Source organism: Sorex araneus, chromosome 3 (assembly GCF_027595985.1).
Source record: "Sorex araneus isolate mSorAra2 chromosome 3, mSorAra2.pri, whole genome shotgun sequence".
Taxonomy (NCBI): Eukaryota; Metazoa; Chordata; class Mammalia; order Eulipotyphla; family Soricidae; genus Sorex; species Sorex araneus.
In genome coordinates, this window is record NC_073304.1 from 204,645,266 (window position 1) to 204,659,711 (window position 14,446).

General features: G+C 41.3%; 1 protein-coding gene across 5 annotated transcripts in view; it reads right to left on the reverse strand.

The window, feature by feature from the left end:
• The window catches only part of RPS6KB1 (ribosomal protein S6 kinase B1), a 57,126-nt gene that overhangs the window by 39,685 nt on the left and 2,995 nt on the right, over positions 1 to 14,446 (reverse strand). For all 5 annotated transcript variants that reach the window (XM_055130139.1, XM_004608607.2, XM_055130140.1 and 2 more), the window contains exons 2-3: positions 3,000 to 3,049; positions 1,302 to 1,422 (exon numbers count right to left, since the gene is read on the reverse strand). In XM_055130139.1, the coding sequence (XP_054986114.1) occupies positions 1,302 to 1,422; positions 3,000 to 3,049 (171 nt within the window). The remainder of the gene's footprint in view (positions 1 to 1,301; positions 1,423 to 2,999; positions 3,050 to 14,446) is intronic.

Sequence of the window (14,446 nt, forward strand, 5' to 3'; positions counted from 1 at the left end):
TAAAAGCCAAATTATGCTAATAGCACTTCCTTATTTTTAAGAACAAATGATAGAGCAGTTTAATGTCTTAAAAAAAAAATACCATGAAGGACTACATGTGAAAACTATGAGTTAAAAGAGCCAACTGTATAACAATTAGTGATGAAATATGACATGGAGCTTTTCCTGTTGGGCCTGCTGCCATCTGGTCCAAAATTTGACAATAACATTAGAATGGTGAGAACTTTCATTAATTTCTGCTACTCTTCTAGTGAATGCCTTGTGGTGTTTTCCATAAAATTATTTAATGATAGTTGAAAGGAATTACCACTTATCTAGCCCTTTAAATGGCTAACTAAAACATTTTCATAATACAGTCAAATTAAAATATGTGAAACTCACAGTGCACATACTAAACATTCAGGATAACTAGAACACATCAGAATGTATCCTTGAAGACCAAGGGTGTAACACAATAAAGTGTGTGCTTTCCGTGTATCGGGCCCTGGGTTCTACTGCTAGTACTATCCCACTACTCCATCAAAAACAAATAGAATACATCCTCTAAATCTGAGATAACAAGTGTCACATTTTGCAAAAAATTAGAATTATACAAAAACATGAAAGTTTTTAAACTTAACCCAACACAATATTCAAATTCTGTCTTTTAAAAGAAAATGGATAGGGATAAATTTTCTTGGACAGACCATGCAAAGATAAGTTCATAACTTAGAAAGCTTTTGGATGAAACTGTAAAACTGCTCATTTATCTTCTCCTCTCTCATATTCTTCAGTTTCCCTGAAAGACGTTCTATTGCTCTAGGTAGTACAAATCAAAAAATATCAATTCAGATTTAGGTATCAGGAAGAGGAAACTTCTATGTGCCATGCCTCTTGGAAGTAAGAAGTGGTTTGTTTCAAAAAATGAGTCCTATAGTGGGGGCTGGCGGTGTAGTTCAGCTTACACTTTGCCTATCTGAGGGTCCAGTTTCAATCCCTGGTACCACACATATATACAGAAAAAGGTAAGTATGAAAGGTTAGGAATGAATCCTCTAATAACAGACTGCCCGGAAGAGTTTAAATAGCACAACCTATTAATTCAGCAAGCACTCAGTGTGTTATGTGCCAGACTTACATATATGGTGTTTTGGAAGAAAAGAACTATGTGTCCTCAGGTAATATGGTAATATCAAGTATGTAATCCTGTCCTGTACTAATAGCTAGCAAACAAAGACTAAAGAAGACAGCTAGAACCAGAGTATGAAAATCAATCTAACCAAAACAGAAAACAGCTCTCATTATTTCAAAAATACTTCCTACCTTTCCATAGCCCCCTTTACCAAGTACCCGAAGTAGCTCAAAACATTCTGGTCTGATTTTTTCTGGCCCTCTGTTCACACTAGTTTCTGAGATTTCAAATTTCTCACAATGTTCCATGCCACTGGGGAGAAAAGCAAAACCAAAAGTAAATTTGCAAAATGTTAAATTACCTTCAGCACACTGTTAGGAAGAAGAGGAATAGAAATGTAATTCAATTAAGAAAAAGAGCAAGAAAAACAAGATGACGAATTTAATATCTGTGCTCCAAAGTAAAGATTCAATGACACAGCAGATTAAGAGGACAGTGGCTTGTTATTTGTTTACTTTTTATAGTTTTTACAGAATGTACTATTATTTTCATACGCATCAAGCACACCCAAACTAAAGCAATTAGAATAACTTTATCAAATCATGATGGAAAAATGCCTTTTTAAGTTATTACAATTTAGTTCATTTAAACATTTATTTAAGGGCCCGGCATGCAGCACAGCTACAGAGCACTGGGTGCTTGCAGCAGTACTAAGTCCCTGGGTTCGAGCCCTGACACTAAGGAGGGGAGGGGAATATATATATATATATATATACATATATATATATATATATGAATACAATTTAATAGGCAGGAATCAGGCAACATCTCTCTGGTAACTTAGCATAAGATCTGGGAGCTTTTTAAAACTACCCATTAAAATTGTATTTATGTCACATAAATTCTTTCTAATAAAACTTACCCATACATTTTTCCAAACCAGCTTGACCCAAAAAGAAAATTAAAAAAAGAGCCCCAAGGTTAGCTTAATAGCTCTGTTTAAGTGAGATATTACAGGGCTGGAGAGGTAGGGCAATTGCCTTAACCCCTGTTCAACTCCATAATAAAGCAATAAAAATTCTAGGGTTTGAGAGACTGGAACAATAGTATCTCAGGCAAAGCGCTTGCTTTGCATGCAGCCAACCCAAGTTCACTCCCCAGCATCCCATATTACTCCCTGTGCCCCACCAGGAGTAATACCTGGGCACAGAGCCAGGAGTAATTTCTGGGCCCGGAGCACCACCAAGTATGCGCCCAATCAAAAAAATAAATTCTGGGCCCTTACTTGCTCTTCAAGCCCATGTTCTCTCTTGAACATGCATCTTCCTTGCTAGTCTCTGTTTCTCAGTTTACCTTTTCACTCTGAATAAGCCTCCTTCGAACAAGTGTTCTCCTTTGTACTTCTCCCTTTCTCTTCCTTCACATCTTTCTAAATAAGTCTCAACAAAAACTTTTTGCTTCACACACACCCATACACAAAATCTAGTTCCAGGGATATAGTACAGGGGCTACGGAGCTTGCTTTACATTTGTTCCACAGCCCCCAATACTATATATTTCCCCTAAAAACTGCTAGGGTTTATACCCGACCACAGAGCCAGGAATGGCCCCTGAGCACTGTCATGTATGGCACAACCCTTCAGCCAATTAAAGTATTGAAAATTCTAAATCAACTCAGTCTAATGTTCAGTGTATGTAAATCTGAATATATTTTCCTCAAAATTCACACAAAAAGCTTATATTATTACTTTGGTGCCAAAACCAATAGATCATGACTACATATATGATTACATATATAATTGATTATTGGAATTACATAATAGTTATGAGCTAGAAATTATATAACCTACTAGTAAAGAAGACAGCACAAGAAAATTTTTTCATACTTACAGTTCATATGGTCCAACTCCCCCATGGTCCATGCTTTCATTTAATTGACCCTGAAAAATGTTAAAATTTTTAAAATAAATAATCTTATAAACACAAAATAAAGTTCTGATTCTTTACCCAATTACTATAGGAGAATTAACTGAACCAGCTTTAACAGTATCTATGGAGGCAGGGTAATAGTACAGAGAGTAGGGTATTTGCCTTGCACACAGCTGATCCAGATTCAATTCTGGATTCCCATATGGCCTCTGGAGCACCACCAGGAGTGATTCCTGAGAGCAGAGCCAGGACTAACCCCTGAGCATCACTGGGTGTGACCAAAAAACCAAAATAAATAAATAAAAATAGCAAAGGTATCTATACTTTAATAACAGGCAAATATGATGATTAAGTTAAGGTACAGAAACAATACTATGGGTATGACACCTTCAATTTTATGGCAACTAAAGCTATAGGTACCACACATCAGTGATTTTTTTCCTTCAGAAATTGTATTTGTTTAATAAATACTTTGCATGTATTATGAAACTAAAGGTACTTACATTAGTATGAACTACTAAATCAATTGATTTCTACTCCTACTGACTTTTAACTACAGTTAAAAGTTAACAGTTAAAAGTTATAGTTAACTACCCCATTGAGATAGTCTGGTATTGGCATAAAATCAAACAAAAAGATCAATGAAATAGAACTGGGCTCAGATATAAACACTTCCATTTATGGTCAAGTGATTTCTGACAAGGATGCCAACAAAATTTAATGGAAAAAAGAGGGTTTAGGTCGCAAGCAAGGCTATAGCAGGATTAAGCCCTGAGCACTGTGAGGAGTGGCAAAAAAAAAAAAAAAAAACAAAAAGAAAGAAAAATGTCTAGTGAGTAATGCTAGAACAATCTGATATCTACTTATAAAAAAATATTACTTTGAACTTTTTTTTTTCCTTTTTTTTGGGTCACACCCGGCGATGTTCAGGAGTTACTCCTGGTTATGCACTCAGGAATCACTCCTGGCAGTGCCAGTGACCATATGGGATGCTGGGGATTGATCCCGGGTTGGCCATGTGCAAGGCAATGTACTATCACTGCAGCCCCCTACTTTGAACTTTTTTTTTTGAACTCTTATCTAACACCATATACAAAAATTAACTCAAAATGGGTAGCAGAGGCTAGAGAAATAGTAGAGTTGTTAAGACACTTGTCTTACACAAAGCCAACCCTTGTTGATCCCTAGCACTGCATGATTCCTCAGGCATCACCAAGAGTTATGCCTGCACATCACCAGGTGTTGCCCAAAAACAAAACAACAAAAGATGGACAACAGGTCAAAATTTACGAGCTCTATAAAGAAGAAACTATAAAGAAGAAATCCAAGAGAGAGTAAATCCTCATGACTTGAGGTAACAAAGGGTGTGTGTGTGTGTGTGTGTGTGTGTGTGTGTGTGCGCGCGTGCGTGCGTGCGAGACCGCACACTGGGGGGGGGGACCACACGTGGCAGTGCTCAAGGATCACTCCTGAGGTGCGCAGAGGTCCATATGGAGTGCAGGGGATTAAACCTGAATCAGCCTGTGCAAAGCAAGTGTCCTGCCTGCTATACTATTTCTCTGACCTCATAAAAGCATTATCACCAAGGCTGGAGAGACAGTTCATGGACTGGAGCTCAAGCTTTGCATGCTGGAGTCACAGGTTAAATCCCTGGCACCACAGCACCACCAAGTGTGGTCAAATGCCCCCAACCCCCCCAAAAAAAGAAGACATCCCAAAAGTACAAGATAATCTTGTTCAAATCTGGGCTGGAGCAACAGTACAATGAGTAAGGCACTTGCTTTGCACCAGGCAGACCTGGATTCAATACCTGACATCCCATATGGTCCCCAGGAGTGATTTCTGAGTACAGAGCCAGGAGGCACTGTGGTCATAGCCAGTGGTCATAGTCAAAAGCAAAAAAAAAAAAAAGATACTATCAAGAAAGTTAAAAAGAATACCCGTATGATAAAACTATAAAGAACTCTTGTTCTTTAACTCAACTTAAAAGAAGAAAAACAGTGGGTTGAAAAGATAGTTCAACTAACAGTGTATGCTTTTCATGTGGGAGGCCCTTATTCACTTTTGGGCACCACATGGTGTCCCAAGCAGAGCCAGGACAAGCCCCAGAGTACCACTGGGCATAGCCCCAAAAAGGAAAAGAATGGGCTGTAAAGACAGCTCAAAGAACTGAAGTGCACGCAGGAGTCCCAGGTCCAATCCCTGGCACCATATGAAGCCTGAGGACCAAGTCAAAAGTAACCCAAGGACCACCAAATGTGGCCCCCAAATAAAAAATAACAATAGAAACAAGACAAATAAAACAAATCTACAAAAAGAGTTGGAACATTGAGCTGGAAGAAAGCTAAAGTAGTGGAGCACATGCCTTGCATGTTTGAGGCTCTTAGTTGAACTCCAGGTACCACAAGCCTTTCCCTCCTCAGCAGAGACAGAAGCCCCACAAGTCCCACAGAGTTGAGGTGGCCCCCAGATCTTAACAGAAATTCCTCCAAAGATTACATACAAATTGCCAATAAGCACACAAAGCAACCTTCAAAACTACTGGCTCTCCGTGCAATGCAAATCCAAACCAAAATGAGGTACCACTTCACCATAATTAAAAGGCAGAGATGGGGAAGGAGCAATAATATAGTGGATAAGGCACCTGCTTCGCATGCCATCGACCCAGGTTGATCCCTGGCATCCCATATGGTCCCCTTCCTGAGTGCAGAGCCAGCAGTAACCCCTAAGCATTGCCAGGTGTGCCCCCCCCCACAGAGACATGTACCCCCCCACACACTGGTGGGAAATAAAATGGTGCCACCACTTTGGAAAATAGCTTGGCAGTGTCAAAATTTAACTTAGAAGACCAGGAATGTGGTTAGTGGTAAATCAAATAAATCATATGAGACAGAGACAGAGAGATTGAATAAATGGTAACTAATCAGCAACCAGCTTGGTCCTCGTTCTTCCTTCGCCTGTCCTTGGCCAACAGCCATCCCAATCCAGCCCATACACAGCAGTTCCAAAGCACCAAACATGGGTGGTGAGACAGCCGCCCGGAGAGCCCTCGAGTGCACATGCCCTTCAGTGTGCTTAGTTTTTTACATACATACATATATATTTAAAGTAAGCATATCGCATGAGCCAGCAAATCTAAAACCCAGGTATTTACTCAAGAGAAATACTATCTTCAAAAACTTGGCACAAATATTCACAGTAACTTAAAAGGAAATACAAGTGATATCAAGTAATGAAAATATGGTTGATTCACACAATGAAATACTATTGGGCCACACACACACAAAACAATGAAGCACTGACCAGAGCTAAACAAAAAATAATACACAAAAACACATCTGAAACAGGCCAGAGAGGGCCGGAATGACAGTACAGTGGACAGGGTGTTTGCCTTGCATGCAGCCAACCCAGGTTTGATCCCTGGCATTCCATATGGTCCCCCAAGCACCACCAGGAGTGATTCCTGAGTGCAGAGCCAGGAGTAAGCCCTGAGCACCAAGATGTGCCCCCCAAAATACCAAAACAAAAGTATTAGAGGAATCAGGCTTTTTGCATCCAAAGATAGCTCACTGAACTATCTCTACAGCTCAGAAATTGTTAATACTATAAAATAGCACTTTTAACATAGTCGAAATGACATCTGCACTTATATGTTCATCGCGGCACTGTTTACAAGAATCTGGCACTGTTTCCAGAATCTGGAAAAAACCCAAGTGCCCGAGAACAGATGACTGGTTAAAGAAACTTTGGTATATCTATACAATGGAATACTATGCAGCTATTAGAAAAGATGAAGTCATGAACTTTGCATCTAAGTGGATCAACATGGAAAGTATCATGCTAAGTGAAATGAGCCAGAAAGAGAGGGACAGACATAGATTGCACTCATCTGTGGAATATAAAATAACAGAGTAGGAGACTAATACCCAAGAATAGTAGTATATAATACCAGGAGGTTGGCTCCATAGCTTGGAAGCTAGCCTCACACGTTGGGGGAAAGTCATCCCAGATAGAGAAGGGAACCCCAAGTAAAATGTGATTGGAGATCCCGCGCGGGAAGGGAGATGCGTGCTGAAAGTGGACTAGTGACTGAACATGATGGCCACTCAATACCCATATTGCAAACCACAACACCCAAAAGGAGAGAGAAAGAACAAATAGGAATGCCCTGCCACAGAGGCGGGGTGGGGTGGGGGGGATGGGATTGGGGGTGGGAGGGATACTGGGTTCATTGGTGGTGGAGAATGGACACTGGTGGAGGGATGGGCTCTCAAACATTGCATGAGGAAAAAACAAGGACGAAAATGTATGAATCTGTAACTGTACCCTTACTGTGACTCACTAATTCAAAAATAAAAAAATAAATAAAAATAGCACTTTTAAATGAGTATTCTGGGACCAGAGCCACAGTACAGAGGATACGGTGCTTGCTTGGATGAGGCCAACCCAGGTTGGATCCTCGGCATTCCATATGTTCCCCTGAGCACCGCCAGGAGTAATTCCTGAACAGATGACACGAAATTGAGTCTCTCTAGAGACAGAGAGATGAATAGAGGGTAACACTTCCTTTGCATATAGCTGAACTGGGTCCAATTCCTGGCAGCAGATCCCCTGAGTACCTCCAAGAGATAACCCTGAGCACAGAGCCAGGAGTAAACCCTGAACTCAAACACCCCTCTCCCCTAAGTTCTTCAATACAGTCTGATTATAAACTATTTTTTAAAAAAATTTTTAGGGGCCTCAGAGATAGCACAGAGGATAGGGTGTTTGCCTTGCACACAGCCAACCCAGGTGCAGGCCAACTGAGGTTCGATTGTCAGCATCCCATGATCCCCCAATCACCACTAGGAGTAATTCCTGTGTGCAGAGTCAGCAGTAACCCCTGAGCATCACTGGGTGTGACCCAAAAAGCAAAATCAAATAAATCTTTTTAGGGGCGAAGCAATAGTACAGTAGGTAGGGCCCTAGTCTTGCACAAGGCCAACTGATATTCGATCCCTCACACATCCCATTTAGTCCTCTAGCCCACCAAGAGTGATTCCTGAGCTCAGAGCCAGGAGTAATTCCTGAGCATCACCTGGCATGTTTGTTTTTAGTCCATGCAGGGCCAGACCCTGCAGTGCTCAGAGGCTAGGGTCACTCCTAGCATGGCTCACTCTGCCCATTGTTGCCAGTGGTGCTCAGGTACCAAGCGGACTAGACACTGGTGCTTGAAGGGCTACATGGTGCTGGGGATCAAACTCAGAGCCTTGTATATTCTCTGCCAGTTGAGCTATATCTACCTAACTCCATGATTATTATACTTATATAAGAGATAACGGTTGAAAACAGGCTCCAAAAAATAAAACCCTTAAAGTTCCATTCAAAAATCTAGAGTCAAAAAAAACTAGAGTAACTCAAATTTATTCCAAACTCCGTAAGTTATATGAACACATTTCTCCCCCAGAGGAACCAGTCCATGTTAAATATACATAACGAATACATAGTATCCCTGACCTGGGATGGCTCATCAGCCAATGTCACTTCCTGGCAGATGTGGGGCCAAGAGTTTGACCTAGGGAGTGTCGCACATGCTCAGCACAGCAGTCTCTATGACTCTGTGGCTGACCCTCAGAACCCCTGAGCTACAGTGTGTCGGATCTCCAGCTCACTGGCAAGGGGGTGCAAACTAAAATGTGTGTGATCCCCAGCAAGCACAACTACAGATGTGAGCATAAAGATGATGAGCAGGACCACCCATAAGCCCCATGTGATACCACAGCACATCTCCCCATACCCTGAGCACTATAGAATATGCCTGACACTAGTCAGACTAGAGTGTAACACTCAGTGAGTATCACAACCAGATGTGGGTGCAGTTCCAGGTCAACACAATAAAAGGGGGTGGGGAAAAAAACCCCATCATATTCAGAAACAATTCGGATGCTCAAATGTGCCTTCCAAATACAAGACTTTAGTCGTAACTAATTCATGGTACGCACAAGTCAGGACGAGATCTAGCACAAGGGATGTGTGATTTATTAACAGACTACGGCAAATTGATGGGGACAATTCTGAAAGTTTCAACTTGATAAACTTAGTGAGATGGGAGCAGTGGTTATAGTTAAAGGTAGGTGTGTGTGTGTGTGTGTGTGTGTGTGTGTGTGTTGCTTCCTATAATCACTTGATAGCTTTAAAAACAAAAGACTAACTTCTCTCAGATGTGATAAACATGGTGTTATATGATTGTTTTTTTCTTTAATGTAAGTTTAACTTAGTTCCAAATTAAAGACCACAGAGTAGTTAACACTGAACCACGACTTTGAAGCCACCTAGAAAGATATGCCCTGTGGCTAATCTTCATTTTCTGAGCCAGTCGGGCCTGTATTACCTACCACCTGCATCTGCTTTTGTAACTGCTTGCCCGTTACCCTCTAGAACAGAAACACCTGAGACAATTCTCTCCTGCTACTTGATGCTAGTTTTAGAAAGCTTTACAGCAGAGGCATGAAACTAACATGTAATACATACTGAAAACTCTTTCTCTTGAAATTCTATTCCGTTTCTTTTCTCCTGTTGTCTTAAGCTTAATGACCCACCCAGTGCCACAATGGGTGTGTGTGCCACAATGATCCACAAAGTGGTATATGGCTCCCCTAATGTACACTCTTGCAGGACAGAATGTTCACTCCCAGCACTGCATTGTCCCCTGAACACAACAAGGAGCTAACACTGGCCTAGGTCCCTGGGTACTGCTGGATATGGTCCCAATACCAAAAAATTTTAAAAAGATACGAAGTTTCATCTGTACCTATATATTCACTGCAGCACTGTTCACAATAGCCAAAGCTGGAAACAACCCCAGTGCCCTAAAACAGATGACCGGTTAAAGAAACTTTGGTACATCTACACAATGGAATACTATGCAGCTGTTAGGAGAGATGAAATCATGAAATGTGCTTATAAATGGATAAACATGGAGAGTATCATGCTAAGTGAAATGAATCAGAAAGAGAGGGACAGACACAGAGGGACTGCACTCATCTGTGAAGTATAAAATAACATCACATGAGGCTGACACCCAAGGACAGTAGATACAAGGCCCAGGAGGATTGCCCCATAGCTGAAGACTGCTTCATGAGCAGAGGGGAGAAGGCAGATGGAATAGAGAAGGGATCACTAAGAAAATGATGGCTGGAGAAACCAGTTGGGATGGGAGATGCATGCTGAAAGTAGATAATGGAACAAACATGATGACCTCTCAGTGTCTGTGTTGCAAGCTATAATGCCCAAAAGTAGAGAGAGAGTATAGGGAATATTGTCTGCCATAGAGGCAGGGGGAGGGTGGGAAAGGGGGGTATACCCAGGATATTGGTGGTGGGGAATGTGCACTGGTGGAGGGATGGGTGTTTGATCATTGTGTAATTGTAACCCAAACATGAAAGCTTGTAACTATCTCACAGTGATTCAATAAAATTTAAAAAAAATTTTTAAAAAGATACGATGTTTCAAACTAGTCAACTAAAATAACTTTGCAAAGTTTTAAATTCAAATTGCATACAAAGTTCTAAAGTCCCAAAGGAAAAACATTTACAAATATTTAAACACTGTTCCAGAATGGGTTAAATATACTTAATTCACACATTAAATTAATTTTAGTTAAATCTTTTACCAACTTTCCTGGCAGATCACAGGCATTTCCTTATAAGATTTAGGGGGCCAGAGATATAATATAGAGGCTAAGGGACTTTCCTTACGTACAGCTGACCCAGGTTTGATCCCTGGCACCTCACAGAGTCCCCCAAACCCACCAGTAGTGATCCCTGAGCAAAAAGCAAGGAGCAAGTCCTGAGCACCTGTGGGTGTGGCCCAAACAAAAAAATGAAAGATTCAGTAATTCAGATAAATTAGAAAAAATAAAAGAGTAAATCTATTGCCAAAATCTTCGACTATTTAAAAATGCTGGGGAAAAAAAGGAGAGGGGTTCGGTACTGAGAGACAGTAAAATGGGTATGGTAAAATGGCCAGTAAAATGTAACGAACAGTAAAATGGCCTTGTATATGGCTGACCCAGGTCCAATTCCCAGCATCCCATTTGGCCCCCTGAGACTTCCCAGAGTGATTCCTGAGTATAGAGCCAGGATTGACCCCTGAGCATTACCAGTTATGGTCCAAAAAACAAAAGAAAAAACCCTAAGATAAATAGTTTTATTTAGTGTATTACTACTCAAGATAAGTAATGAATCCATTTTTCTATAATTTTATAATCATGACTACTGCTGGGGCCCAAGTGATAGTACAGCGGGTAGGGCATTTGCCTTGCACATGGCTGACCCAGGTTTAATCTCTGGTATTCTATATGGTCCCCCAAGCACCGCCAGGAGCAATTCCTGAGTGCAGAGCCAGGAGTAACCCCTGAGCATCGCTTGGTGTGACCCATAAAGGAAAAAAAAAAAATCATGAATCCTATATGCACAGCACTTATCAAAGCAATAAAAATTCTAATTCTTTTGCTTAATAAAAAATATAACAAGCCGACCCAGGTTCAATTCCCAGCATCCCATATGGTCCCCCCGAGCACTGCCAGGTGTAACCCCTGTGCATCGCCGAGTGTGACCCAAAAGGAAAAAAAAAATCATAAAAAAAATATGTAACAATCTGAAACTCAAAGTTAGCCTCTGTGATTATTTCAAACTTTAATTTAGTAAGAATGAGTTTTCTATTGTCCCTAGAGAAGCAGAGATTCCCAACATTTTCATAATCTTATGGAACACTGCTAGAGACAAAATCTTCTTCAGCTGCAATTCACCATCAACAAAGTATAGCAACAGTAATTAAAAAAAAAAAACAACAAATAAACTATGCTACACTCCACCCCACAAGCCTTCATCCCAGAGGTTCTAATACAGTCCTCTGAAGGTGTTCGACCGGGGTATTTTTTATTTATTTATTTATTTTTTTTGCTTTTTAGGTCACACCCGGCGATGCACAGGGGTTACTCCTGGCTCATGCACTCAGGAATCACTCCTGGCGGTGCTCAGGGGACCATATGGGATGCTGGGAATCGAACCTGGGTCGACCGCGTGCAAGGCAAACGCCCTACCCACTGTGCTATCACTCCAGCCCCCCGACCGGGGTATTTTTTAAAGACAGTAGCATGTATTCAGCTTTATCTAGAAATATATCAATGCAATTCCCTTACTTTTGATTCACTGAGGAATTTAAAAATATTATATGAATATGTGTGTCTGCTAACAAATTAGTTCACTTGGTGTAACAAATCTAAAAAACTGTTTCTCTATATAGCATCAATTATTTTATCTTATTTTTGGTACAAGGACCACTTATAGCTCAATGCTGGGAGCTATTCCCAATGCTGCTTGAGGAACCATGCAGTGATGGGGATGGAACCTAAGGTTCCCACAAACAAAATTATGTGCAACATACAGACCCTTCGGTTTGCTGTTGTTGATGATGATGTTTTCATACAGCCCCTTTGAATTATCTCACCAGCCTAGGACCAATAAATAAAAGGGGGGGGAAATGAATGTGTATTGGGTGGGGTTAAAGAGTAGTAGTGTACGGGGCTGGAGCGATAGCACAGCGGGTAGGGCGTTTGCCTTGCACACGGCTGACCCGGGTTCTAATCCCAGCATCCCATATGGACCCCTGAGCACCGCCAGGGGTAATTCCTGAGTGAAGAGCCAGGAGTAACCCCTGTGCATTGCCGGGTGTGACCCAAAAACCAAAAAAAAAAAAAGAGTAGTAGTGTATGTTTTCCATTTCGGAGCCCTGGATTCAACCCCCAGCATTACGTGATCCTTCAAGCACTTCCAGGAATGACCCTGGAACAGAATCAGGAGTAGCCCCCAAGTACCACCAAGTGTAGGCCCCTTAAAAACAAAACGAAAATAAAACAAAAAGATAGTATAGTTCTAAAACCAAAGTATCTGTGCCATACGTATGCTTATTGTGAGGACTAGATATTAGATAAGGGTAAACTTGAATGATTGGTTCAAGTTTCTCGAATCCGGGCCAACAACACCAGGGATCCAGACGGAGGAGGTACAGCTGGTACACCTTCTCCGGATGGAACCCTGGCGACACTGAGCAGCAACTAACACGGCTCCGGGTTGCGGGACTGGAACACATCCGAGCCGCGCGACCTTTTCTAAAAACTGAAAATATACAATCTTTTAATGACAAACCAATTATCAAATGCTTCCTTAGTAGGGCTGTCTTCCCTGGGGGGAAACTCCAACAACAATGAGTTTTGTTTTGCAATATGGAATGAAATCAAGGTAGAGAGAAAATGAAGTGAAATTCATCAGTCATACAGTTAGCGGGGGGCAGTGGCGGGGGGTATACTGGGGATTTTGGTGGTGGAATATGGGCACTGGTGAAGGGATGGTGTTTGAATATTGTATAACTGAGACATAAACCTGAAAACTTTGTAACTTTCCACATGGTGATATAATAAAAATTTTTTTTAAAAAAAAGAAAAAAAAAAAGGGATCCAAATTCACTTCTTTTGGGGCCACACCTGGAAGGGCTCAGGGCTTTCTCCTGGCTCTGCACTGAGGCTTCACTCCTGGTTGGCTTCAGGGACCATATGGAGGGTTGGAGATCGGAAGCGGGTCGGAAACATGCAAGGCAAACACTCTACCCACTGTACTACTGCTCTGGCTCCTAAATTCACTTTTGACCCACCATAAACGTACATTATGAATAATGTGTGTTAGTAAGTGCCATGAAGAAGCGTCTAATGAAGCCTGCTGATTTGAGTCATGGACACAACCAAATATCAAGGCGTGTGGACTATACCTCACTTTCTTAAATATAAAGCAAGGGCCGGAAGATAGCTCAAAGAGCTGAAGCACATGCTTTCCATGTGGGAGAAATGGGTTTGATCCCCAGAACCACATGGTCCCCTGAGCATCACTGGGAATGACCCCTGAGCACTTTACAGGAAAGAGCCCCAACCACTACCAGTTATGACCCAAAAACCTACACAAGGAAAAAAAATGAAGTGAGATTACTTTGATATACACAAATGTTCAAAAATATTGTGTGTTAAAGACTATAAGTTCACAAAAGTCAGAAAGAGTTATATTATTATGAATTCACAATAGCCAGGATTTTCAAGGCTCTAAGATTTCAAGCCAAAGCAAGAGTTACAGGGGTTAAGGAATGTGGCCAACCCTGGTTCGATTCCAGCAGCCACCGTGATCCCTCAGCACTGAACCAGAAGTCAGCCCTCAGTGCTGTCGGGTGTGGGCCCCAAAATAGAACAAACCAGAAAAAAAAAAAAAAGGAAGAGAAAAGGTTCTAAAGCTTCTTTAATTCTTTTTTGTTGTTGTTTTTGGTAATATCTGGCTGTGTTCAGGGTTTACTCCCGGCTCTGCACTTAGGGATTGCTCCTTTGGGGC